Source organism: Melozone crissalis, unplaced genomic scaffold (genome assembly GCF_028551555.1).
Source record: "Melozone crissalis strain CALT ecotype California unplaced genomic scaffold, PUWL_Pcris_2 ptg000016l_1, whole genome shotgun sequence".
In the NCBI taxonomy this organism is placed as follows: domain Eukaryota; kingdom Metazoa; phylum Chordata; class Aves; order Passeriformes; family Passerellidae; genus Melozone; species Melozone crissalis.
The window spans coordinates 42,306,195-42,334,108 of NW_026535794.1; the positions used below are offsets into that span (position 1 = coordinate 42,306,195).

The 27,914-nt window shown below is 38.8% G+C and overlaps 1 protein-coding gene across 1 annotated transcript; it reads right to left on the reverse strand.

The window, feature by feature from the left end:
• Positions 1–2,388: 2,388 nt before the first annotated feature.
• Positions 2,389–27,879, reverse strand: DYNC1LI1 (dynein cytoplasmic 1 light intermediate chain 1). Its single transcript, XM_054273968.1, has 13 exons — positions 27,678–27,879; positions 27,306–27,379; positions 16,624–16,740; positions 14,893–15,123; positions 11,582–11,751; positions 10,340–10,433; positions 8,566–8,701; positions 8,097–8,208; positions 6,641–6,700; positions 6,470–6,514; positions 5,822–5,942; positions 5,501–5,659; positions 2,389–3,339 (listed from the first exon to the last, which is right to left on the reverse strand). Exons 1-13 carry the CDS (start codon positions 27,839–27,841, stop codon positions 3,227–3,229), a joined length of 1,596 nt encoding a protein of 531 aa, XP_054129943.1. The 5' UTR covers positions 27,842–27,879; the 3' UTR covers positions 2,389–3,226.
• Between the last annotated feature and the right edge of the window lie 35 nt (positions 27,880–27,914).

Consider the following 27,914-nt stretch of genomic DNA (forward strand, 5'->3'; position numbering starts at 1 on the left):
CATGCCAAATTAGCTTCACTGTTTTCACCCAATTTATTTATTTTGGTGCTTCACTTGATGGTGAAAGGAGAACAGGGAGCAGGGTTTACGGGCACTACCTTTTGTGAAAAGGGCCCTCTGTCACAGAGACTGTGTTTTGCATGGTAGCTGTGGTAAATCCCACTTTAATTGTCTACTCTCACCAAAGCAGGAGTTGGGGGAACTGCAGCTCAGGAGGACAAAGCAACCAGCCCAGGAGCCTTGGTCTCATCAGAGGGAAACAAGAAGCCAGAGACATCAGGTTACACAGAAATATTCTCAGGTATTTTCCTTTTGTGGTAAATTTTCCCCCCAGACAGCATGAGCAGGCTGCTGATAGGAAGTGACAGTAGCATTAATAGAATTTGAATGAGGTAAGCAAGCTACTTTAGTATTTTAGAATGAAGAGGCATGGCAGGGGACAGTCTTTGTGTAAACAAGCATTTGTAAATAAGAATTTAAAAATCAAAACAACCAAAAAACTCCAAAGCTATAGGGGCTTAGGGAAAAACACATTTAAAAGCTTCAAATACACAGAAGTGACATCTGTTTTAAGAAGTGAAGTTATAATGAGTCATTTGTAAGGTTTTCCCCTGTCCCAGCCTTCCCAAATTAGGGCACCTGGTGTAATAGCTCTTAATATATTATATGGCAAATTTCCCAGCTTCATAAAGGGTTTTGTGCTTTGATAGATGCTCAAAGGAACTAACCTAGGGACTGCAGTTGTCTTTCAAAAATATGGACAGTGTCCACTAGTTTAAAATGTTGCCCTTAAGATCCAGTTCCACCCTAAGGCCACATACCACTGCAGTTGTGTGAGAATGGGTCCTGTTTTCATCATCAGAGGATCCTTTCTCCAAATTCACGCTCCAAATTCAGTTTCAAGTTTGCATACTGAACCTAGACAGCTGTTCTCATACTGATGCATGCCATGCACCCATCATTGGAAGCCTAATTTTTTTCTTCCAAACAATTTACTCTATACAGCTGTTCAACAGCAGGTCATGCATTTCCCCATGTGTCCCCCCAACCTTTACTGAACTGTTGACATAAGCAAAATTTTCAGGGCTGCAGTTAAAGACAGCTAAGAACATTCACTGAAACTTCTCAGTCCACAGTTCAATCTTCTATTTTAACAAGCGTGCTTAACTTGAGGGAGTTAAGTGCACAACTAGATAAATGTTGCTCTTAAATAAATTTAGGTATTTTGAAAATATGGAGGTAACTCAGGGCAAGGGAGGTGATCCTGTCCCTCTACTCAGCCCTAGGGAGGCCACACTTGAAGTGCTGTGTCCAGTTTTGGGCTCCTCAGGAGCCCTGATCAGGTCCTGTGGAGGAGAACAAAGATGATTAAAGGAAGGGAGCATCTCCCTCACAAGGAAAGGCTGAGGGAGCTGGGCCTGTTCAGCCTCCAGAGGAGATGGCTGAGAGGGGACCTCAGTGTCTGCCAGTATCCAAAGGGAGGGTGCCAAGAGGATGGAGCCAGGTTCTTCTTGGTGGTGCCCAGCAATAGGACAAGAGGCAACAGCCAGAGAGTGATGCACAGAAGCTCTGCTGGAATGTGAGGAAGAGCAGCTTTACTGTGCAGGTGACTATGCACTGGAACAGGCTGCCCTGAGACACTATGGAGTCTCCCTCACTGGAGATACTCAAGAACTCTCTGGACACAATCCTGTGCCATGTGCTCTGGGATGGCCCTGCTGGAGCAGGGAGGTTGGACCAGGTGACCCCACTGTGGTCCCTCCCAACCTGACCCATTCTGTGAATTCACCAGAACCACTACGGAATGAAGGAACTGGGGAAGAAGAGTACCACCATATTCAAAATAGAGAGATTTCTAACAAATCAGAAAAATTAAGACTAATTAAAAAAAAAACACCTAGAAAATCTGAACTCATTAAAATGTCTTGGCAATCATTTGATCAGAATATATCATTTGATAAAGATATATCTTTTACATTTCCTAGTCTGAGGCTGTAAGCAGAAAATAACCACAAATTTTACAGAGGAAAGAGCAATGTTCAACATTGGTGTACTGGAAGCTTAAGTCAAGTCCTAACCTTGGTCAACTACTACTTAGACAACACACTGCAGCCAGCAGCAGGATCCTTAGTGTAATGTGTGCTCTGAAAACACTGCAGCACAAACCACCCAAGTCAGATAAGCTGGTTTCACTCCTGGGAACAAACACTGCAGATTTATCCCCTTCCTTCCTGAAACAATGTTTTAAGGAAGTTGAAATATCTGCCACTGATGTTATTAACTGAGAGGTGAAAATATAAAAGCATGTTTTAAGATGTTTTGCACCACATCCTTAGATGTAACTGTAAATGAACAAGAACACCATGGCTCCAATGAAAGTTATTTAAATTTGAATGCAGAGAATACTTTATTAACTGATTACAGTTTTGATGACCAATTTTAAACCATAAGTAGTGTGGGAAACATAGTGGGGGACATTAAGGCTGAGCCATATATATATAGACAAATCTCGATACTGATATTCTGTACATTTAACCTCTGCTTTTTCTTTATACATCTTTTATTCAGTGTCTGCAATTAATCAAAGAGTAATAAACAAAAGAAAAAAAAACCAAACCTGGCCACTAATTTAGTCTTATACCCGGAATGAATTTTTGCATGGGTTTTTGAATGCAGTGTAAATTTCAGTGGAGATGAAACAGATTTTTTTTAACCATATTCCAAATTAAGTGTTTAAGTATAACTGGAGTTTGTTGCTATTATAGATTTGTGCAATTATTTTTCTCTTTGAAAAACTAGCAGTAGTTCTCTCATGTAGAGGTTAAATCTATTTAAGATAGTATTAAACTTACCTAACAGACTGGGAAATCAATATAAATTAAGTGCCTGTGGTGTGTATCAGTTTTCTTGCTCTAAGCAACCCCTATCACTTAAGTGGACATACTTGCAATTTTACAGAATTACACTGACTTTTCAACAAAACCCAGAAAAAAAATGAATGTACTGGTTTTGCACTGTGAGCAGTGCTTCTACACAATGTGATATCGTTTTCCATCTGTACAGCTCCCTTTTGTAAAGTTGGGCAACACATATAAAAGAAAGACAGACATCAATAGTTTGTGTTCTGAAAGATATTTCAGTTCTTTAGTTCCAGTCACTGAAGGAAGAGGCAGAGGCAAGTTTGAATTATCCCAGAAAACTGAACAATTGGTTTTATTTGGTGTCTTCAAGATGCTTCACCTTCTGTGGGAGATGTAGATGATGTAGGAGAGACCATTTCAGGTTTTCGTGAAATTCTGTCCAATTCTGCCTGAACATCTGTTAAAACTGGCTTCTGACCTACAAAATAAACGTGTATCATTCAGTCATGTTTATGAAAAGCCTATGGTATCTTCAATTCTCAAATCAGACAAATCCTAGTAATTGTTACTGCATGCTTTAGGTGCACAACTAAGGCATAAGGCCAAAACCCAAAAGAAACAGAAAGGAAACAGTAGAGAGAAAGTCACATCCTTTCATATTTCTGAAAAGTATAAAATAATAAATACTGTTAAGACTAGCAGTTATGACTGCTACTACACAATTTTCTGTATAATTTGAATTTGAAATAATGCTGAATGTAAGAATCAGTGGTTTCACCAAGCCCAGCAAAGCCAGTTTTGCATACTTGATCAGCATAAACCTGACACCCTGACACCACTGCTCATGAGTGCACACAGACCTGCAGATGGCAAATCCCTTTCTCTCCTTACCCACTTATCTCCTCCCTAACTTGAACTGGCACAAACATTTGTGCAGCCACACTCTAACCTAATTTAAGCTCAAAACACACCATTTCCCCCCACCTTTTTAATTCCTACTCTTTAGTCTAGGCTTCTAGCCCACTATGTTCTATAGCAAGAATGGAGGAGCCAGCATGGGAAAAGGCAGTGCAGGATTAGGACTCCAACACTGACAAGAGTGCACAGCATCAGTAAAAGAATGTTCTGACACATGTGCAGTTGTTGCAGAATTCCAGCATCCTTTCTGAAGATGCAAATTAACAGGAACTATCCATAAAGATAATTTTGGCCAGATGTACTTTGCTGCTCTTCAAATAATTTAACAAAAGATAATACTGTATTAGAATCAAAACAGCTAACATTCCAACTACTAAGCAGAAGAAATTTCCCAAAATTGCTGCTGAGGAAGAGGTAATTCTCAAATCCCAAACTACTGTCTTAACAGACAGTTTTCAGATTTGAAGAGTGAGTGACACAAATATCACTAAATACAGACAGCAAACACTGAGGAAGGTGAAGAGGCCACATTTAAGCCATGTTTGTTTGTATTTATGGTAATTCCTTGAAAACATAGTCCTTTCTGATGCTAAACTGACTATAACCCTAACCCTTCATTTGTTGCATAGTAGGAAATATCTGAGAACTGTTTTGCTCCTTACTAATTAAATTTTGTCCTTAAGGTTTCTGCCACAGCCCCAGACAGAAGACTTTTCTGGAGTGCTGCCTCTGTTTGCTTGGCATCATCCAAACCTGCTGCCAGCCACTCCCCACAGGATTTTTCAGTGGGTGCTCTCTGTGCCTCATATTGCGTCAGCTGCATTTGTTTGAACAATCTCCATATGCTGTTCAAACTGGCACTGCTGACTTTGCCTACAGCACATTAGGAAGCACTCAAACTTTGCTTAGCCCACTGAGTTCTGCACTTAGAGAAGGGAAGTGTGCACAGGCTAAAAAAAAAAACCAGGGTTAATCTACACAAAGTGTTAGTGGGAAGTGTGAAGCAGCAATGAAAGACCAGCATTCTCCCCTAAGTGCAGCACTATTAACCTCTGGGGAAGCACGGAGGAAGGTGTCTGTGGACACATGATCTTAAATAATACAGAAACATTTTAAATTGGAATAGCAAGAAATGCCAGTATAGTCCTGCATCTAGCTTTAGCACAGTCATATTAAACTTTCTAGATTAATAGTAATTATTAATTGCTTCATATATAAACAGCTGTCAAAAGAAAACACATTAAGTATTTTTACCGGCCGTCACCAAACTCAAAGTGCTCATCACATCAGAGCTAGAACTCTAGTGAAAGAAAATTTAAAGCTATTTTAATACTGACAGTATTGTCAAAAAGAATCAGCTTGAAATACGGTCCTAACCTATTTAATTAAGACTAGAAGAGGTTTTATGGCATAAACCATTTCATTGGAATGGTGGAAACAAAGGGAAAAAACATGGGACTTTTGTAGACACGATTCATGCTTAAACAACTACATGAAGATTGTTTCTTTGATCATCTGAAAGCCACAAAAAGGCAATACTAAAGTGCTGTGCAAACAAAAGCAAAAAGCCATATAGAATATAAAAGCATATATATATATATATATATATATAAAACATTCAGTTAAATATGGTAGTATTCATACTTTTGATAAACAAAACTAACAGGAACAATCCATCACCCAATTTAGATTGAGTCGATCTTTAATGTCATTAATCATACCTGACTTTTTTGCTGATGGTGGTAAGTTGCTGCCAGCGCCTCCAGTGCCACCTCCCCCTGGACTGCCACCAACACCACCGGGGCCACCAGGAGAACCAGTTTTCTTGCTCAGGAGACTATTGAAGAAGTTAGCCAGGACTCCTTCAGATGTAGCTCCAGCTACAAGAAGGAAAGAAAAACCACAACACAAAACCAACACAGATTTTCTAAGTAAATACTTATTTAATGTGTTAATAAATCTAAATAAGCACATTAAAGCAAGCAGGCAAAGCAATTATTTTGCTTCTCCAGCTGCATGTGTGCCCTCACAAGAAAAGGTACCTTTCATATTGGGATCAATCTTTTTTGACCCAGTGGGGATAGGTGTAACACTGGCAACATTCGATGTTACAGATCTATTTGGTGTCCTAGGAGATCCACCAGGAACTCTTGGTGAGGCATCCTATTAAGAAAAAAAAAACCAAAACAAACAACAGAACAACAAACCTGAAGTGTAAGAATAGATTAAATGAAGCATTTTGTTATTTCTCACACCTCCTAAGCTTTTGTATTTTAAATGTAGTATCTCATGCAATTGAAACGAGATAGGATTACATTTTGCTGATTGCGTACAAGATTTTTCACACTTGTAGAACATTGTTAAAACTATTAACTTTGTGTGTAACTAAAGCACAAGAGAAGATTTTAATTTCATCCCCATGAGAAACCTGAAAATCCACATGCCTCTGGCCATAAATGCCTTCTAACATACAGAAAGGAAAGCCAGGACCTTCAGCCATTGCTGTCAATACAAGTTGTTGTCACTCACTGTGGAGTGTCATAATTTGAGAGCACTATGAGTCTTTAAATACTATGTAGTTAAAAACAGTTAGTTCAAACAATATTTGACAGCGCAGATAAAAGCAGCCCTCTAAATATATCAAAGTTAATGATTTTCATGTAATGATATTTAAAATTTTTGTTACTAACCACTGGCCTTCCTGCAGCAGTAGGTGGTTGTTTAGCCAACTGTGACTGCAAAAGAACAAACATACACATGAAGTGTTAGATATTACAGTGACTAAGAATGCAACCCCAAATTTATATTGGGAATGTTGTTAAATGAAACTCTTGTTGCTTGTTTTATAGATAGAAAATTACCTGCTGCTTCATAAGAAACACTTGGTCATCCTCTGCCACAATTTCTTTTTCATGAACAAACTGCAATACAAAAACATGGCCATAAATTTGACTAAAAGAAAGAAAGAAAGGGTTTTTTTTATCTGCTAGTGAATATGACCAAAATATTCAATAATGAAGTACATGTCTAAAATACTGTGATTGCTGCATATCACGTTTTTCATATTTAAGACTGCTGCCTCATGATTTCATTTAGGCCAAGTTAATTAGAAGTGAAATAGAATTGCCATTAACTCCTTTGACCTGTTAGGCATAAAGCTGTAGATACATTTGTAGAAAGACCTACTAAAAAGTTCATTTAATTGTTCAGTAAAGAATAATTAAGTAAATGGTTATAAGGCCCACTCAGGGGTCTCAGGATCAGTCAGAAATGTTCATGGATGCACACACTCTGCATCATGCCCATCTCTGGTAATTTGTTCAGGCCTCACCTCAGTATTACTTTATAGGTAACTATGGCACACATGACTCTTCACCTGTGTTGCATCACATTGGTGCAGGAACTGGACACAGACATCTCAGATCCCAGTTCTATGCATCAAATTGCAAGCACTCCCCTTCCAAATAAGCTCATCAAAAATTTTGCCCAAGCAAGCATGGCAAATATCAGTATCAAAGTTTATAATCCAGGCCTGAAGTTTATAACTGTGCAAGAGGAAATATTGTCAGTTATATTTTCCTTGGATACCTATTTAAAATGTCTTGATATTTTCCCTAAAGATTTCAGAAAGGACATAGTATTAGTTTTCTCCATTAAAATAATTCCCACTTGAAAATAAGATCAGTCACAAAATCTTAGCTTTGTTAGAAAAAAGCTATAGAAATATTTGCCTTCAATAACCTCTGAGTGCATGAGACTCCACTGCTGCAGGAATTTTGTTCAACAACCTCACATATGTTTACAGGTCGTTCTGTCAAGGCCTTTTGTTAGATAGTACAATGGAAAATACACTGAATATATGCAGAAGCTGTTTGCACATGTTTGTTTTTTATTTTACACTGTCTCAAGCTTTCTTATTTAATACTCCAAAAGAAACAGAAAGTATGAAATTATAAACAGCTCTGAGAAAAATTAAATGTTCTTAAAAAAAAATAAAAACAACCTGAGAAACCGGTAAATCATGTTTAGGCTTTTCAATACCAAATATGCCTTAAAAGCAAAACAAGTGTATTTGTAGTCTTGAATAATGTAACGGTGGAAGAAAAAAAGGTGTAAGCAGAAGAAGAGCTATATAGAACAAAAACACATAATGATCCTTTTTGTTAAATAAGGAGCAACTTTAAGAACAAAATAAGAACACCACCCTATGGTACATGACACTTTTGATAAAATGGAAGCATAGCATCAATGAAAGAGAAAAAACCTGCAGACAAATAAAATAGCAAAGCAGTTAAATGCAAAGACATCTCAGTGTACCTTTCTGACTGGTGGTTTTGTTATGATATCTTCAAAATTGTCATCTGCTTTTAGTGTCTGGAAGTTCTCATGCAATATTCCTATCTTCTTGTCATTATCCCAACCTGCAGGACTAGAGAAATAATTATTTGGCTTAGAAGTCTATTGCTACTTCAGGTTATTCTTGCATGCACTCCTGAACTGTACGCAGCTGAGAGCCAGCAAAGCTGTCACAGTGCCCATTCTCCTATGCAAGCTGGTTATTGATCAGTATGAACAAGTAGAGACTAGTTCAACATAGCAGAAAAAATCACAGGGCTTAACATTTCCCTGTGGAGCAGTGAGTGTTTGTAATCTTCATTCACAGGCCCTCACCAAATTCCATGGAACTTTAAAAAGCATAGACCAAAAAAAGGCTCTAAATGCTGCTTTAAAGTATTGCACAGGTACATTTTGTAAACACACACACATAACAGTGGAGGTAACTTACATAAATACTGCATCTTTTTCCACAACAACAGCTGGAACATTGAAAGGAAATCCGTACAACTTCTGGACTATATATTTATACACTAAATCAATGTTTTTGTTTTCTTTTACTGAAGTGTAAATAAGTGCTGCCCCATCTGAATAAACATGTTAAAGAAAACTCAGTTTAGTGGCTAGTAAAAGAAAATGAAGTAATCTTTAAACTATCAAAAAAGAGTCAGCTACTTTGTAGAATTCTGAAAGGGAATACCAAACCAAAGCAAAACAGGTCAAGTAACTTCCAAAATTTCATTCTGAAATAAGCTATTAAGTAATTTAAATCAATATTTCTTTTTTCTGCATTTGTTTTAGGCCAGCTCAACTGGTTTTCAGTAAAACTGAACTTTACTTGAACCGATTTTCAAGTAAAATTAAGGCTCTTCTTGCTTTCAAAGCCCCCCAGTACCAATGGTTTCAATACAATGCCTTTAAAACAGTCTTCTGCTTTTAGTGAACAAAAATTCTCATGCCACATCCTTATATGTTCTCATTATCCCACCCTGCAATCACTGCAGCACTAACACTAGCAGCTTCAAAAAATGCCAAAGATCTTCCACTTTCCCATCTGGATTTTTTTTAATTAGGGGAACAAACTCTTGCATTATACAGTGATCTGCTTTTAAAGGAAATGAAGGCAAATGAGTTTACTATGTATCAGTTACTAAGAGACCAAGGGAGTGCTTAGTATTCTAGCATGGTTCCATATCAAATTAACACATTATATGCACAGGATTAATAAAAGAGAAATTTTTTCTTTGGGATTGTAAAAATACCAATTGCCTAATTTATTTCTACATGCCTGCAATTCAAATCCTAGAAGAAACTTATATAATGTGGTCTGATTCCTATTCTGTGAAACTTAGAATGGAGTTTCCAGTTGTACAGGGCATATGCAATCATGGAGGCTAATCCCTACTATTTTATATTCTTCTGCCACACACAAGAGTTACTACATAATTCCATCTTGAAAAATTAGGTCTTGGAAGCCCTTTGAAGGAAGTGCCATTTCAACTGAAATCTCTGGCTCTTGAACTAATTTTTCTATTCATCACCTGCTGTCCCTCCAATATAATTTAAACTTCCCTTCACAGCACAAATGATGACACAATGTAGGCATGTTAGTGGCATCTAAAATCTAGATCTCAGCATGTCTATCTGCCTAAACAACACTAGGCAGTATTTTATACCCTTCTCCTAAAAAAATTAAGTTTAAATATAATAATAGCACAGCAACAGCTTCTGTGCATTGTCTCTGTACCAATACAATGGACTGTGCCTACAGCACTTCACACTTCTTTCCTTCCATCCTAACCTCATCCTGTAGAATTACTGAACATGGAGACTTCCATCTTTGGGACAAAATTAATAATATGCCTTATGTGCATCTGGAGCAAGATCATACTTAAATGAATTATCTTCTTGTTATTTTAGAGAGCTTGTCAGCTAAGATGTGCTGTTCTGAGAAGTGATTTTCTAAATGTGGAAATGGAGGCAATAAGGCAATTCATGGTAAGAAAAACTAGAAACTGTAGTAGCTATGTAAAAAAAAAATACAAGAAAACAAAAAAAAATTAATTAAATGTTGCCCATAGGGGTAGCTGAAGCAGACTGCAAGCTACAGTTAAAGAGTTGCATCCTACTTTGGTACAGACACAAATATTCTTTTAAGCTTGTCATAATTAATATAAATGTTGACATGAGTAATTATATCATCTTTGTGATGTGCAAAAGGATACATTGTAAGCAAAACCGTCTGATATGTGACTGAATGAAGTCGAAGTGTTCATCTCTGTAGTCATGCTCTTTTTCCAGAACACTGATGGCATCACACTGTCAAAATAAACACAAAATTAATATACTGCTTCCAGTCATCTGCTAAAACAGCAGTGCTGCTACACATCCAGTTCACAAGGGGAAAGGGAGATGGAGTGGGGTGGGGTAGTGCACAGGAAAACAAAAACCTGCTAAGACAGTTTAGAAGCACAATTGAACCTTTTTGGTTTTGATAATACATAACTGGATGTATATGGAGTCAGCATAACTTGAGAGTTCAAGTGACTGGAACTTTTCATTCACTCTCCCTCCCCACTCCAATGCACTCCCCACTCAAAATCTCTGTTGAAAACTTACCAATAAATGATATCACCATTTTTTACCCAATGTTTTTTACACACTGGGGCATTAAAAGACAGTGGTTTTAATCTGGTTTCTAACTAGCTCTTTGAAAAGGGAGGCAAAAGCAAAGAATATGGAAGCAGAAAAAGAAAAAAGGTGTGGGGGTGGGTGGAGAAAAAAATAGAAGGAAACTAGCAGGTGAGAAAAAAATGCTGTTCAAATGAGAGGGTTAGCCTTCCAGAGAGGGAACAGCATATGCATCAAAAGGTTTATGCCTTCCCTGGGGGCCAGCAGAGGCAGTATGCTTAATGCCAATGAGAACTGAGGAGCTGGGGGGAAAAAACCAACAAAACTATATAAAAAATAGCCACAGGAGAACCACACCATTGTTTTCTTTAATATGGTTACATATCTAACAGAAACCAAAACAGATCACATAAACACCCTAAGAACTGAGAAAAGTTAAAAGTGCACTGCTTCACTAACTACAATTCTCAAAGAAATTTATCTTCAGAAAAATATCAGAAATATTAAGAAAACCCCACTATTTTCAGAATATGGAGGACTGTGGAAATCAAGGGGAACTCTAGTTGCTTGTTGACTACCTCATTTCTGTGAGCAAAACCAGGTCTGAGGTATTTCTCAATTCCTTAAAAACTGGTAGAACTAAAGGAAAAGCTAATTCCAAAATAACATTAAATAATGGGTTCCAGAAGATAACCAGACTTCAGTATTAAACACTTTTAAGGTATTCTTAAGTGAGGTATTCAGAATAACTTAATAACTGTGTGCTTCCCACCCCAATCCACAATTGACAGAATTACTTCGATAAAATATGCAAAAACCTAAAACATGAAACAAACCTTTGTACAAACTACTACTACTGGAATGCCTAAGTTACATGTTAGTGTATCTGCACCCAGGGGTAAAATCACACTGTCATCTTTGTCTTCCTGTAATGAAGTATTTCTTCTCTGTGGAGAAGCTGGAAAATCCTCGCCTGGTTCTATATACTCCTGGAAGTCTCTTACCACTGAAAGTAAAAAAAGTTACATTAAAACATCAGCTGCTTTATTATTTCAACAATGATTTCCACTGCCACTGATCTCTAGCACAGTTGATTCTCTAGCACTGTACTTCTGATCTTGGTGTTGAAAAAACAGAGCATGCACCTAATCCTGGCTAGCTGCTGGCTCTGCGCAGCACAAGGGAGAACTAGCAAGTCTGAGATCTGCTGGATCAGCAGCCAGAAGAACATGATCAGATAAAACTGCCCATAAGCACAACATGAAAGCATATTTTTTTTTATCATTCTGAAACCACTAGGCAGTTCCTACTAAGGATTACTGGTTGTTCTGCTTCCTAAAGGACATTCCTTCCATTCTTATGGCAATGTTAATGGAACAGTTTATCAGAAAAACCAGAATTAAGCCTCACACAAACCACTTAGTTACTACTGTGTACCAGGTTTTACCCGCAGACCCATTGTCCACACTTCACTCTCTGTATAGTGACTCAATAGTAGTATAAACAAAAAATAATAGAATACATAAACACTAGTTTTAACTAGCTTTATAATTACTTAATAGCATATTAAACATTTGGTATGCTTTAAAATGTCAGATATTACTTTAAAATGTAGCAAGCAGGGTAAGTTACACTCTAACTTTCCTTTGTCCTAATTCTTGTTGCAAATCCTTGTCATGTTCTGCTGCACACGCCCAAGCCTCAAATTACACAGTCACTTACTATTCCTACAGTCAGGGATGCCATGTGAGGCATAAAATGTCTGCATTTTTCACATCACATGTCCTGTTCCACACAGCAGAAACAGGGCTCTACCAAACCAAACCAAACCAAAGCACTGCCTACTATTCCACAAGCAGCACATCCTGATTCAGCACAAGAAGCCAGGCAGCAAGGCAGCTCAGCTGCATGGTGCACAGGGCCAGTGAACTACAGCAGAACACCCTCACTTCTGTGTTAATCCACTGCTACTGTCACCAAACTGACTGAAGCCCTCTGAGTTCATTCCTAGAAAAGCACCTGTGCAATTGACAGAGTAAAACTTATTTCAACACCCTAGAGGGAAAATTATATTAGGCGAAGATTATTCAATTCTTCTGTGGATCTTGGAGTTCACAATAACAAAAAGCACATGCACAGGTTATCATCTCAAACTGTCAACCCTAATTTAGGGAATGCTGCTAATTCAAGTCTGCTCCAAAAAGCTTCTTAGATTAACTGAATGTATCTGAAACTCAGAGTTCTCACCACAACGTGCCAGTCACTCTACTGTGTCTTTCCTGAATAATATCCTGTCCTGGGATAATTGCATAAATCCTCCAGGGGATCCTAAAATTCCCAATGTGTATCACACTAATCTTTATGTAAGTAGGGAAAGCAGTAAAAGGAGGATTAATTTAGTATATCACAACTTCAAAACTGTGGAATACTATCTCAGGTCTTCCTTAGAAACACAATTTCATTAAACACAGATTAATTCAGTGAAGAGGAAGAGCTATTTCAACCCTTCACACACTGCTGCTATGTATCCACAAATGTCTTTCTGTATCAGTTCTAGTCCTCACAGGGTTTGTCTTTGAGTGAGTGGAGTCAAGCTGCTAGAAATGAAGACACACACAAACCCTCAGTAGATTTCAGTCCTGGTAGCAAGTTAAATCAGCTCTCAGGAGCACTGAGCTCGACACAGGAATCTAGCGGGATCCTGTAGCCAAAAGCCAGGCAAGCAATGTTCCCTCCCTCCTTTGACAGTGTCAAGCTCCTGCCCGCCTAACAATGCATGAAGTCACTTCACAACAGGATCAAAACAAAAACCAGCTTCTAGTCACATCTGGATTGTGTCCATGGCCTCTGTTATACAAAATATTCAGATTACTTATATCTGTAAGAATTAGACCAGATGATAGAAAACCAAAGCAGACAAAACTAAATGGAGTAGCATTTTTTCTTGACTCATTTCATTGCTTACATTTTCTGGATTTTGTAGTTTCTCTATTCTGTTCAGTCTGTAAAGAAGCAAAACTAACAGCTATACACTTTTGATAACATAGATACTGTATCCATACTTTCATCCAGCAAAATCCTATCCTGAAAGTGTTTGAAGGGGTGTTTAATACACATGCAGTAACATCCAAAACCAAACCAAAAAACACATCCAAGAGAGCTCAGCTCCTCCCACCTAAACAACTTCTTGTGGAAGATACAATCCTCGAGGATGACACTTCCCTCAGAAAAATCTCTCTTAAAGGGACAAACAAAACAACTAATATTCCCCATACCTTGTTCCAGAGTATCTACAACTGTCACCTTTCATTCCACTTCATCAAAGCACAGCTACAACCTGCATTTCTAAATTAGCATAAGCACTCATTGCTTAAGAATGTACCAGTTAGAGTGCAACTTCAGACCTAAAAAGAAAGTTTAATCATGGTATTTGATCTCAACACACAGCTTTCTCAAATCTCTTCCTTGTAGTAAATCACTGAGAGATGAATGGGAAAGACTCAAATTCTACCAGGGTTGCTCAAAAGTAATATGGAGCTATAATGTGAGTTCAGTCAGCCAGTTTAAGAAACCCTTCAAGATCTTTGTGTTCTGCATGTTCAAAACTAAAAAGACAAGACACTGGCAGAGCAACAAACATATAGCTGTGTTAACATCAATAATAATTACAATAAAACTCTTCAAGTGGAAAGGGCCCAGACATGGCCATGTTGCCATGAATCCCCTCAAAATTTACACTTTTGGTAGGCACAGAACACGTCCCAGATTCTCTAACTGGCTAACTACAGGAACAGTTAAGAAGCTGATGTAGTGATCTGCCTTTAAAAAAATAAATGAAAAATTGAATGCTTAGAATTTTTTTCTGCTTGGTGAATCTTACCTAGAAAAATACATAAAAAGCAAGACTGTAATTTCAGCTGTGTTCATTCTGAATTTTTTTCCCCCCTATATTGTTATTTTGTTAGAAAGAAGTACTAGTATTGTTCACATAGCTACTTGAGACTTATCTGAAGCTAAACTTGCTTGGTAAGTTCTAATTTTAAATAACACTTCTAAAGAATGAAAAGGACTGCAATGGAGAGATTAAATGGTGCAGAAAGCATTAAGCATATTTAAATGGATTCCCATGTATTTGCAGAATACTCACATTTTTGCTCCATCTCTTTCATTTCTTCAGGAGGAATTTTTAACTTGTCAATATGTTCTCTTACAACACTTGCCCATTTTTGTAAAGAATCCAGTGCAGTCCAAGGTCTAGACATGTCTACTACCAACATAACTAGAGTGTCCTTTAGAGAGCTTGCCTCCATTGCAAATTTGAGAAGACCTTTGTGATACAGGTCACCATCCAAAATCCATACATTACATCTTGTTTGGTCTACAAAAAAAAAGGAAAAACATTTCATGAGATTTACTTGAAACACACCACTCCATAATGGCTATTGAATGTTCTTTGGACATGTGAAACACAAGAAGAAAGCAGATGATGTTTTATCAGTCCACTGAACACACATAATGACACAGCAATCTGCAGCTTGTGGGGAGACAAGCTCCTTGCCTTTCAAACCTTGATGTTTAATGGCTGATAACTGAAGATCTTAAATACATTATCTGAAAGGGAGGACCCAGAGAAAGCATTCAACATTTTCAAAATAGTTGTTCACCATTTTTGAGTAGAAAAATGTTTTCTTCAACATGCAACTTCAAAGAGAAAAAGTGGGTGAACTCAGTTATCTTCCTGCAGCTGTTGGCCTGCTCAGCTCTCAAGGATTGCCATCTCCCCTTCAAAACTCCATCTGACATTCTTGGCTAACTTTTAAGAGTATAGAATGTACCTCAGCCACTCAAAAAACCTGAAGAACTGTAAGATTTTAATGATTGAGTTTGACTTAATAGACAGTTTACTCTTCCAATCTGCAAAAGGACAATCACCATACAAATAGACCATCCCACTGTTTTTCCCCCTAAAAATACCACAATACAACAAATTCACAAACACTTGTACAGTAAAAGAAGAGATGTTGATTCAAAATTAGTTGGCTTCATTAATTACATTTCCTTTCAGGTAAATTTTTATTACCTGTTACAGAAGTTCTGAGGAAGACATTTAAAGCAAACTCCCAACCTTCTTAAATCTGGTTCCAAGCCATCTTTGAGACCAATATCCAGACATGAATGTCAGTAAAGCAGGTGATTTCAAAAAAAAAAAAAAAAAAGGGCCAACTTCTTCTAGTTCTCCTTCTACATGTTTGGGATTTTTTTATAGTGGGAGTTCCCATTTTTCTCCAAAGCTTCCAGTATATCCTTACTAACATCCTGTAACTCAAGGTAGTGGGATATTAAATAGGATCTTAAACATATTTTTTCCTTTCTAACCATACCTTCACTCTAGTTTTTGGGTTTTCTTGTTTGTTTTTTAAATCTCCTTTAGCATTGTGCACAATTTCCTACCCATCAGCCAATGACAGTAGTCTTGCAGACTGTGTGCCAGCAAGACAAAGGTTTCTCTGTAGGATCAGGATAACTGCTTGCCACAGCAACTGAAATGGAAGATGGAAGCCTGGGCACCTCCTCCTCTAGGCCTGAGGAACACACATCTATTCAGAATGCTGCAGCTAAGTCTGCTTCCCTGGTCTTTTCTTTCTAGCTTTTTCTTTTGACAGGTTCCTCTCCTCCTCTACCACTTAAGTGGTCATTCCTGGTATCTACCGGAGAAATTACACAGACTAAATTCCTTATGATACAAATCACTTCTGGCATGAGCTGGATTCCTGCATTCTATAAAGACAAAAAACCATCCCACTGTCATTTCAAATATCATACTACTGAACCATTGCTTTCAAACTGGTTTAAGATATTGTTACGAATACAGACTCACCATCTCGGTCTTCATCATGCACGTTTAAATACAAATACTCCATTCCTCTTCCTTTTTTGTACTCCTCTATTCCTTGAATTTTTCCTATTAAGCTAGTTTTACCTGCTCCATCTTCACCTGGAGAGACAGAAGTAAGATACCACTCAGTTTTTAATCACAGTTACGTATTAAAAACCACCTGGGGCAAGAAGAAAACCATATCCTAACAGGGTGGCTGAGCTCATTAGAGTTTTGAAACACAGCAGGTTTTGCCCAAATCATCCATCTGTTCTAAGTGAATGTTTCAGCTTCAAATACTATTTCTACTTATTGATAAATGCATTTATACCACCAATTGTGCTACCTGAAATAGGCTCTTATACCCATCTTTAAAAGGATATGTTAAGGAGCAGTTAAGCACCTCAAACAATTTCAGTCTTTCAACTACAACCAAATTAGTAATAAAGTTTTTCTAAAGTAGAGTTTAATTCACAGTAAACTCCTCTTAACAGTTCAGAACTCTCTCATTTCAAACAGCACACTGAATAGGCAAATCTGTTACCTCAGCTTTTATGAACTGGTTTCTTTGAATATTTTCTCTGTTACAGATCTCAAGACACCTTAAAAAGAAGTGACAAATAGGAAGCCCACTGCCTTACAGTACATGTGTGTGTGTTTGGATAGCACAGAGACAAGCCTGCAATCCAGATCCATTCACTCCTCTCCCCTCCAAAGGGAGCTTGGATAACCACTGAACCTTACAGCATATGCACAATGCAAACACCACAACTACTGCCAGAGACCCTTCTTGAAAAACTTCATTTGTAGTCACAGCTCTCAGAGTTGGAAAACTTCATGTGCATTTTTTCCAGTTTGAAAGAGTAATCAAGCTGAATTTGGACATAAAGTAGGGGTTTGCCAGTTTGGTTTTTTCTCTTATTTGCAGAATGATGAGTATGTAACAGACATTACAGAATTCTTGAAACTCACAGCTTATAAAATTAAGGTTAATCCCAAGTCCCTAAGAAGCACGTTATTATTTTGTGTCAAACAGAACATTTTTTTCCCAAGTCTCTCCTATAGAGGGAGAGTCTAAACACATGCTTCTAATCACATAACAAAGACAAAAGTTCAAGGGCAGTAACTTTCACTGCTAAACATAATGACATTTTCCCTTTAAAGAGAACTGACCATGCTGTTGATGTCAGTGTCATAGATGTCACTCAATGGAATGAACATATTTTAAATGAAATATATTTTGAGAAAGAGAGAGAGAGAGAGAAATAAGATCAGAACTGAAGTTTGAAGTCTAGTTAAGTATAAACAAGTTAAATGAAAAATGAAGTTGTATCCCTTTAACTTTTCCACAATTTAAGGGTTCATTTGTGAGTTCCTGTATTAAATCAAGATGTACCTGAGCAAACAATTACAGCTAGTTTTAAATAACCATTGAAAAGCAGTATTACTTTCTAGTCATACATCAAGCTTTTCCTCTTGTAAAAATATCTTTTAAATAATTCTGATGAAAAATAGGAGAGTTCAAGCTTCATCACCATAGATGAATTACAATTCCTCCTCTGCCCTCACCTCTGTACTTATCCAAGCTTCTTGAAATTGTCATGTATGAATAACTGAGAAGAGTTTATTCACTGCTGCTCTGACAAGTTATGAAGCTGCTTTAACTTTGCCAACAATGTCTGTATGATTCATTGAGCTATTTTACCTTTCTGAATCGGTAGCTTCAATTAACGCGTGCCAGCAGAAGGCTCAATAGGTAAGACAAATCAAAATTTGTTATTCCTTTTAATGAGGGGTTGCACTTAAGAGCTTTCTGAGTTTCTCAGAATAGATCACTTCCAGCTAAGTTCTTTTGCATACAGTTTGATTCACACAGGTGACAATAAAGATTTCAACTTGCTTGAATTTGGGAAACTTCACTATCTCCTGTGTGTATCTACCAGTTCTTAAAGTAGCTGCAACATGTCTAAGAAATTCCTGCAGCTGTAAAAAGTTCTGCACCTGATAAAAGCTACACTTAAACAGTCTGAACTAAACCATAGTTATACAGATGCTAATATCTAGAAAACCATTGTTACAAAGTGCTCAAGCTAAGCAATATAGGCAAACTTGAAATATACTTCCCACAAGCCCCTTACTTGTCATGGCTCTGTGTTATGTAATTTCCTCTCCAACCCCGTATTTCCAAATGCCTAAAATAAATTGGAGTTCAATACTGTTAAATTAATACCTCATGGCAAAGTAAGAACTGGAATTTTATTTTCCCCTCTACACTGAAAGAAATTTTACCAGTACAACACAAGACAAATTGATTTGATGTAAAATTAGTACCTCTGGACACATATGCACACACAGCAGTTATTTCAGCCTTCCATCAGTTCCTTCCAAGAACAACTTGAATTTAATCTGTTTCATGAGGAAGCCTGTCTATTCTCCTGTCCTTAGCAAATACTCACACATTTCAAAACATCAAGACCAGGCAGGTGGATCACTGACACACAAAACAGTGTTGTACAAGTTACTGCACGAAGAGAGCGGCACTCATCTTTCATGAGGGAAAGCTGGAAGGATGCATCAGTGAAGTCTGAAGGTAGTAATACATAAACCAACTAGTTTACAAACAGGATGACCCACTTGCAAAGGTACAAAATAGCTGCCTGGTCAAATGTGCCATACCTCATAGGAGATCCAGAGTTCTTGACACATTTAAGCCAAATTAAGCCAAATTTAAAAAGCTGGGAGGAAGTAAAAACAGGACCATCACTTATGACACAAGGACTTCCTCCTTTTTGCCCAAACAATTGATCATAAAGGTGAGGCAAAGAGAACTGTCTGGGCCAAGAGAACACAGATTCATAACAGAATAGTTTGGGTTGGAAGGGACCTCCAAAGGTCAGCTAGTCCAACCCCACATCAGTGAAACCCAACATGCTAGATCTGAGGTTTCATCTACTTCTGCTTTCTATGTGCAGTATGTTGCATATACCTTTTGAAATCATAACAACTGCAAATGTATTTGTATCCTTGTTATTATTTTTTCCCAACCTAGTCTTCAATAAAAAACACTTGAAAAGGCAACACACTTTGAATATACTGAGTTATGGTGGGAAAGAGCAGCAGCAGATTTTTGCTTTGTAACTACTCTTCAGCAACAATAAAAACCAGAAAATCTTAAACCAGTGTTTATCTAAAACTCCTAGGTAGTTTTTAGAAATCTTGAGATCAAATTAATTCTAAGTGCCAACTTTTAAGACTTCTCAAAACTCAAACATTTTATTGTAATGCCTTTATTATTTACAGAATCTTCTCTCCCTCTCAGAGGAAAGGGTAATATATGTGAGGAAATTAAAGTCTATTAGCTGTTGGAGGTTTGATTGATAATGCACAACATACTAATACAGCTACCATTAACTGCTACCTGGGACATATATAATAGTATGTATGTTCAGAAAAAATGTCAACCACAACACATATATACTTACATATATATGTGGCCATACATATGGCCTTTCAAATTACAAATCTTAACACATTTAACATATTTACCTTTTTTTTTTGTGATACCTCTACAGTATATGAAAAAGTAATGCTGCTTAGTATCAGACAAAAGGAAAATTTCATATTCCCTAGGTGCAAACATCACTGCCTATAAATATTATGAAACAATTTTTTTTCAATTGCTACTGGAGCAATAGAGAAAACAGATCTCTATACACCTTCAAGAATAATTACCATCATCCTCCACTTCATTTGAGAACTTTGGAAAATCCTGTAGCTTCTTTATTTTTAACTGTGGGATAATTAAATTAACAACTGACTTCCATACATAAACTCACAGAGCAAAACATTTCTGACACAGCATTTCTGATATAGCATTTCAAGGCAGAATAAAAATCAGGTAGATTTTGCATCCTTCTTTTGCAAATAACAAAAAAATACCCCCTTTTGCAGAGTAAATACTAAAGAACAAGATTTCTCCATTATACCAAACTGCACTGACACATTAATACAACAGTGAGGAAACAGAAGTGATGTTTCTAGCAAGCGGTGCTATGCAAAGCTGAATACAAGTAAAAGAAAAACAACAGATTTAATTTTGCACAGAAGTCAGGCTAGGAAGCAGTTGAAACAAAGCCAAACCAATCTGCTTACACACAGTACTTCACTGTCTTGTTAACAAAATGGAAAGTCTTATACTCAACTAAACAAACGCTGTCGCATTTTTATCCACACTCTGACACTACTTCATTCCTCTGATGAGCTCCAGGTAGGGTTTGGGAAAGCTCCTCTGTCCAAGGTGCTACTCTGTTCACAAAACAGATTTTGAAAATATCCTTCCTGCTGCTGCCCCCAAACATATAGGAAACTGTAACAATAGAAATCCTTCCCAGCCTCCTCCCTTCTCACTACTCCAGGCAAAAATCATCTTTGCTCAGCAGAAAAGCAAGTCTCACTAAATGTTCTGCCACAATACAGAATTTAGCAGAATGGTCCCCCCAGACAGGGGGGCCAATGAGGTGAGTGAGTCTCCTTCTGTAAGTGCAGGCAAACAGCATTTATCTAGGCCCTGCTACACCAACTGTTCAGCCATAAGCTATTACATTAGAGAGGACTTGGGCTCTCCATTACAGAACTTCCTCAAACTTTCAATTAACATTTTCAAATTCAAAATATTTACTACTCATGCTACTTCCACACTTCTTGCAGTTTAGCAAATGAAAAGAGAAGTAGAATTTCACTGGTCCTACAACAAGACATTTCTTACAGAAATCTATACATGGAATAACAATCAATGTGTTATCTGCAGGACAGACATGAGCTTTGACTGTCTGTTTAAATTTTTTCTCCATTGTAAAGTGTCCAGTGTGTTTAAAATATGTCAAGGCAAAGAAGCAAGAAGTGAAGACTTCTTTTGTGTCAGCAGTATTGGTAGCATGCCCCTCTTCAGTCCAGGACTGTGATTTTTTTTTTTAACAGCTCTTTGAAAAACCCTGGATACCTTACTTGTTTGTAGTCTATAATCCTAGTGGTTCCTTGAAGGAAGTTTTGTGTTTGCATTTTAAATCCATCAATTAAAATTCAGCTTGATATGGGAATTCTACAACTCATCTCTAAAAAAATCATGTTCAAACAATGCCAAACAAAACCAGAAGTAATGGTCCCAATTAACAGCTTCTGCACACCCCACATCCCCAAGCATGCTTTTGTGAATCAGCTTTATACTTTTTACAATGCAAAAGACAGCTTCTGGGTAGAAAAATTCAGAACATTCAATATCTGTAGCATAAAATATTGAGTGTTTTTATTAATTGGAAAAAAATCTATCTTCCTTAAGTATGATAGAATAAAGCCATCAAGTCTGAACATGAGTTACTGAATGGGGCTAAGATGCCTTCCCAGAATCCCAGAGCAATCTCTGATCCGTGCCATGTGGAATGCCTGAATCCCAGCACAGTGGTGTAGAGACAGAATGATCTTCCTCCTACTAGAACCAAGCACATGTGCACCATAGCCATTTTCAAGATAAAATACTTGTCATAAGCTAATAACTGCCTTTTCTACAGCTGCATATTAGTGAAAGAAGCTTGTTTACACATTCTGTACTAACTGAAGAGAGTCTTTTACAGAACAAGACCAAAATAATCAGAGTAAGCCAAATTTAGTTTGCTTTCAGAGAATTAAAGAACAAAATTCATTATGCTGAGGAGAGCATACAATCTCTCAAACCAACATGGAAGTTCACAATATGTAGGCCATAACAAGTTTACAAATAACTTGTCACTAAACTTTCATTTGCTCATTGAATAAAAACTGTCTCCTTCTCCAAGTTTATTTTACTCTGCCAGATAAGTCTTTCCCCTCACATACTATTCACTTGGTATATCTGCGACACTGAAAAATTAAATAACTTTTCTGAGGAGCACCTTAATTGCACTTCAGCCTTTCAACGTGACAGAAAGCAGATTGCAGACAACTCTTCCAGCAAGTCTTTAGCCATGTCCTGCACCACAAGAATACATGAGCTGACTGTGAAACAGGTACAGCAGTAAAGGTGCTACCTGTGCTTGGAGAGACCCACAGCCAGAGAAAGGCAAATATTGCAGAGAATTCTACAGTGACTACGAACAGCATCCATTCCTAACTCAGTCCTTCTCCTTTAACATAGCAGGAAGTGTCTAGTGTATTTTATCCAGGTTCACTACCAAAATAGAATAATCCCATGTTACTATCCATGGGACACCTTTACTGGGTACTCCTGCTATCAACCTGCCTGGAGAACACAGCACAGCTCCTTTCACTGTTCTTCACCTTTGGAGCTATTTCTGAGATAGATCCAGTAACCAGCAGCACCTCTGACACCAAGGAGACAAACTAAAATAAATGCAATTCAAGAATTACAGAACTTTCCATGCTGTTTTAAGTGACTTCTACTACACAACATCCTTGTAATTCTGGATCTTTGAAAGGGTATTATAGCAGGAAGGGCATAACAAAGAAGTACTACTTAATTCTAAAAAAATGTAGCTACAAAACAAGCAATTAGAATTTTATCTAGGTCATTGCCCCATCAAAACAATTGACACTTTGGAAGCATAACTCTGCTGACCTAAACACAATTTGACTACATTTGCAAGGCTTTCATTGCCTGCAGAAGGTGAATTAGTTGCAAGAAGAAGACAAAAAGAAACCCTCTGACTTAACTTCTGCAGCACTAGGGAATATTTGAAATATATTTAATGAAAAATACTTGAAATTATTAATATAGACAGTATGAACAAGCAGTATTTTATCAGTTTCAATGATTAAATGACAACAATAGAGCTGTCAGCTTTTTGAAAAGGAAAAATAAAAGAAAAACTAATTTTTATAGTATTGAGTACAAATTTAAGTAAGCAGATTTTATACCCTCACCAAAATTTGCTGTATTAAAACTTTATTTTTGAGTTCTTCATATTCCACAGGTCCACTAGAAGAAATCAGCAAGTTAAACCTGCTCTTGAAAACATATAGGGAATGGCTGTTATTTCAGAAAATGGTCCATGTACACACAGAAAAGTGTACCTGAAAATGAGCTGTGGATTTGGCTTCTTTCCAAGCATCCTTACAGCCCCTGGACAGGAGCAGAGCTCCACGATTCAAACAAACAGGCCTAGCCCTGGGAAGTGAGATGTCTGGGGTAAAGAGATAACGTGGACATGAGGCAGCTGAACTCTCACTGTCCATTAAACTCAAAGCTTTTATCATCAAATGCATAAAAACCCAAGCCCACTAGAGATTGTGCAATACAGACACACAGTCAGGTACACGAGCGTCACTGGATGGCCTGACATTGTTAAAACTTCAGGCAGAGAATATATTGTGCTTCAGAGACAGAGGAATGCATGAAACACAAAGGCAGATCGAAAACAACCATCGAATTCACTTGCCAGCTGGAAGCCTGTGTGCTGTGCATCCTGGAATGACTTTGAACATTGCTGCTTGAATGCATGCAGCAGCTCATTGGACACATTATTCGTTCAGGTCTCTGAATCAGGCCTTCACACATTCTACAGCACTGTGGATTCCATTCAATCTGTGATGGTGAGTTGTCAGCTGCTCCCCTCTACTCCACTCGCTGATACATCAGAAAGGGAATGAACAGGAGAGCTCCCAGCTACAAGCATCAGTTTTCCCACCACAAAAACCATCTCCTGTGAACAACTACCTTTATTACACAAGTGAGCAAAAGACAGTCCATGAGAAGAAGAAAAAAGAGAAAAAAAATTAAGCAAGAGCAACAGTAACACTGCTTCAGCTATCTACAAAAAGTAGCTAGAAATGTCAATGAGAGCACTCAATTTCCTTAAGAAAGCATGGACTTTGCTAAACGAGGTAGCTATGGCCACTATGATAAAACTACCTAGGAATCAGAGCATGAAGGACTTACAGTAAAGTTTAGAAAAGCTTGCACTTTTATTATTTGTTCATACCACAGAAAGATGAGAAACTTTCATGCCACATGTGGTGCCAATCAGAGTTTAAGCTTAAAGAAAAACAGTTATTGAAAAAATGTCTGCAAGTGGCACAACTTTGGAGAAGTAAAACTGTAAGTCAACTCATTTTGGGCTGATTTTGAGCAAATGATTATCAGCATTATTTGTTAACCTTCGCTTCACAAAACTATGTGCTGTATCTAGAGATTAATATTTGGCATTCCAGTCTCTTTTAGTTAGATAACTCCAACTGCTTTCCAGGTTCTTAAAACTGAGATGTTAACACAGCTAAAAATAAATACTGAAATAGCAGAATTAGCATGCCAGACACAGACAGGTTCCCAGAACAACTAGGCATACAACTATATGCACTGTTTGAAAAATAAAAATGCTGTAGGCAAATTAGAAAACCTGTCCTAGCAAACAAAAGAACACTACATGGTGGGGTTTACCAGCTGGTTTTTCAGGGTGGGGCCATGAGATGTTAGAGGTTTAAGGGATTTTTTTAATGCAATTTATATTTAAAATAAGCACTCATTTGTTACTATAAATAATATTTCATCTGGCAAGTTTTGACCAATATGACTGTTTATACAGTAAATATTTGCCTGCCACAAATTGACTGAAAACCATCAAGATGCTGGTCAGCTTTACACCTTTTCCTCAAAAGTACTGGAAGTATAAAGAAACTGAAAATAATCATGCCAGGAAGTGCTCTGTATTAGTAACAAAAGTTAGTACAAAACTATCTAAAGGAACAAAGCTTGAACATAGAGGAAATGTTTGATAACAGAGAAACTGTAAACACTGTAAGAATCCAAATAGACAGAATTTCACACACTGAATCTGTCCAATATAGAATACATAAGACCTCTCCTTTTCCTGTGATGTGGTGTGCTTCAGGAGAAGCATCATGACTTGCAAGTGAACAACAAAGATCAGGTATTCTCATGAAAAACATGCCCATGGTTTTGGACTCTGGCCAGTCCTCAGATCTGGTATTCTTTTTCCTAAATACATGCCAAATTGGATCAAGGCCTTCCATGAAAACACAATTCCTAAGCAAGAATTAGAATTTCTTTTATAAATCTGTACATTTTCCAAAAACATACATCAGTCAAATAAAGGAAAAAAGGTACTAATTACATTAAGCCATTCTATGAGCTCTACATAAATGGTAAGAAAGAAATTTCTATACAACAGGTTGTACAGCACAAACTAAATGAGCATTTGGAAACAATCTATGCTATCCTTTCTAGCTCTGAAGGAAGAAGTCTCCAGTTACTGAGCACTAAGGATTACCTGACTACGAACAGAGGGGAAAAACAAACAGTGTAATCTTCTTGACAAGGATCACAGCTTGAAGAAGAATCTTCCAACTTCAGCAAGGACAATCATCCAATTTAGGTTCAAAGTGTCACATAAAATGCTATCAACTGTTATGAAATATTTCCTTTGTTTAATATCACTGCAACTTCCAATCTCAATATCCTACTTAATTACATAACATACAAAGCAACAAATTAAAGGGTAGTAAGTCTTGTAAGAGCTTCAGAAGACCATGCTGTCATCCTTGCACAGTCTTCTCTTTCTCCATCTCAGTTTTAAGTAACCACTCAGCTTATCAAAACAGGAAGAAAAGGATCACAGTGATTGCTTTAGGATTACAGAGGGGAAAATAAAAGCCTAACTCAAAGAACCTCAAGAGAGGTTCAAGCCACAAGACTACGCAGAATCATAGTGCGTACAGTCTGCAAGAATATCTTTACTGAGTTTTAACCCTGTTTTCAAATATTAACACAGTTCTTTCTGAGGACAGGGAGGTTGGCAAAACGAGCAGAAAAAGCAGCTAGTTATAAATCTATACAGCTGGACTCATTATGTTGTCTACTGGTAATAGTATTTAATAGTCTTTCAGGAAAAGCAAAACAAAGCAAAATAACAAAAAATCACACCGCACTAATAATAGTACTAATAATTATTCATACACATACTCTTGAGAGCATCCATTTCTTTCTCTCCTCCACGAAGCTTTTAATTTTGACGTATCATTTTCCTTCATGAATTGCAGCTGGGTGTCTCATTACCGCCCTATCAAAGTCCCTTTCCGTACCTGTCACCTTGCCGAGGGCCAGGCTGGACTAAGGCCCTGGGTGGAGATGCCGGGGCGGCAGCGCTGGGTGCGAGTGGGCAGGGCAGAGCCCGCCCGGCCCTCCCGGGCCCTCCCCGCCCTCGGGCTCGCAGGCAGCACCGTCATTGATGCCGCTCGGGCCACGGAAGCGTTTTTGTGTCCGCATGACACACCGCAAGCGCCGGCAAGCGGCACCGCCGGCCCCGGGAGCCGCACGGCCCCCGAGCAGAGACAATAACAGCTCCCCATCCAAGCCATCCCCGCCTAGGGAGCCAGGGTGGGGGAAGGACAGTAGGGTACTATGGCGAGGTACCTACGATGAGGGGCGTATCTAAAGCATCTGTGGACAATCTCCAAAATGAAGCAAAGCCCATGCAAGGGAGGAAGCAGGAGGGCTAAGATAGCGCCTTGCCACTCATCACTCCCCCCTCCCCTCGGGGCGCTGAACAAGGGAAGCCCCAGGCACCCAGGAGAGGGCTAAGGAGCCAGCCTGTGTGCGGCGGGGATGGGGGCAGGATCGGGATGCTTTCCTCAGTCAGTGTGCGGAGGGGAAGGCACAGGGATCAGGACGCGTTCCTCACCCAGCAGGAGGACGTTCTTCCCCGAAGGCAGCTTGGAGCGGGAGCGCGTGGACACCTCGCTGAGGATGCAGGACCTGGCACGGAAAGGCGACAGCGCTTAGGAAGGGTCTCCCGCTCCTCTCGGTCCCCACCCTCGCCATCTCCTGGGGATGGGGGGGGCTGCGGCATGAGGTGCGGGGGCCAGGGCAGGAGCTGCCACTGCCAAGGGGAGGTGCCCCCCCCCCCCCCCCAGCTCAGTGACTGGGAGGCACTGAGGGCCAGCGGGGGCGGGGGGATTATCTAGCCCCTTCCCCTCGGCCCCCGCAGGGCACCGAGGCTCCCCGAGGGCGGCGGCCAGCGCGCCCGGGTCCGCGGGGCGGGGCGGGCACTCACCAGAGGTTCTGCCCATCGTCCTCATCGCCCGCCCGCAGCTCCGCGTTGTTGTTGTTGGCCGTGGCCGTAGAGGCGGAGGAAGCAGAGGAAAAGCTAGCAGCCGAGCCGAGCCCGGAAGAAGAAGAGGAGCCGAAGGAGCCAGCTCTCCCCACCGCCGCCGCCATCTTCGCTGCTGCCTCCTCCTCCCTCCCCTGCCCCGCCGCCTCCCCGGGACGCGGAGCGGGCGGCGGCGCCGCG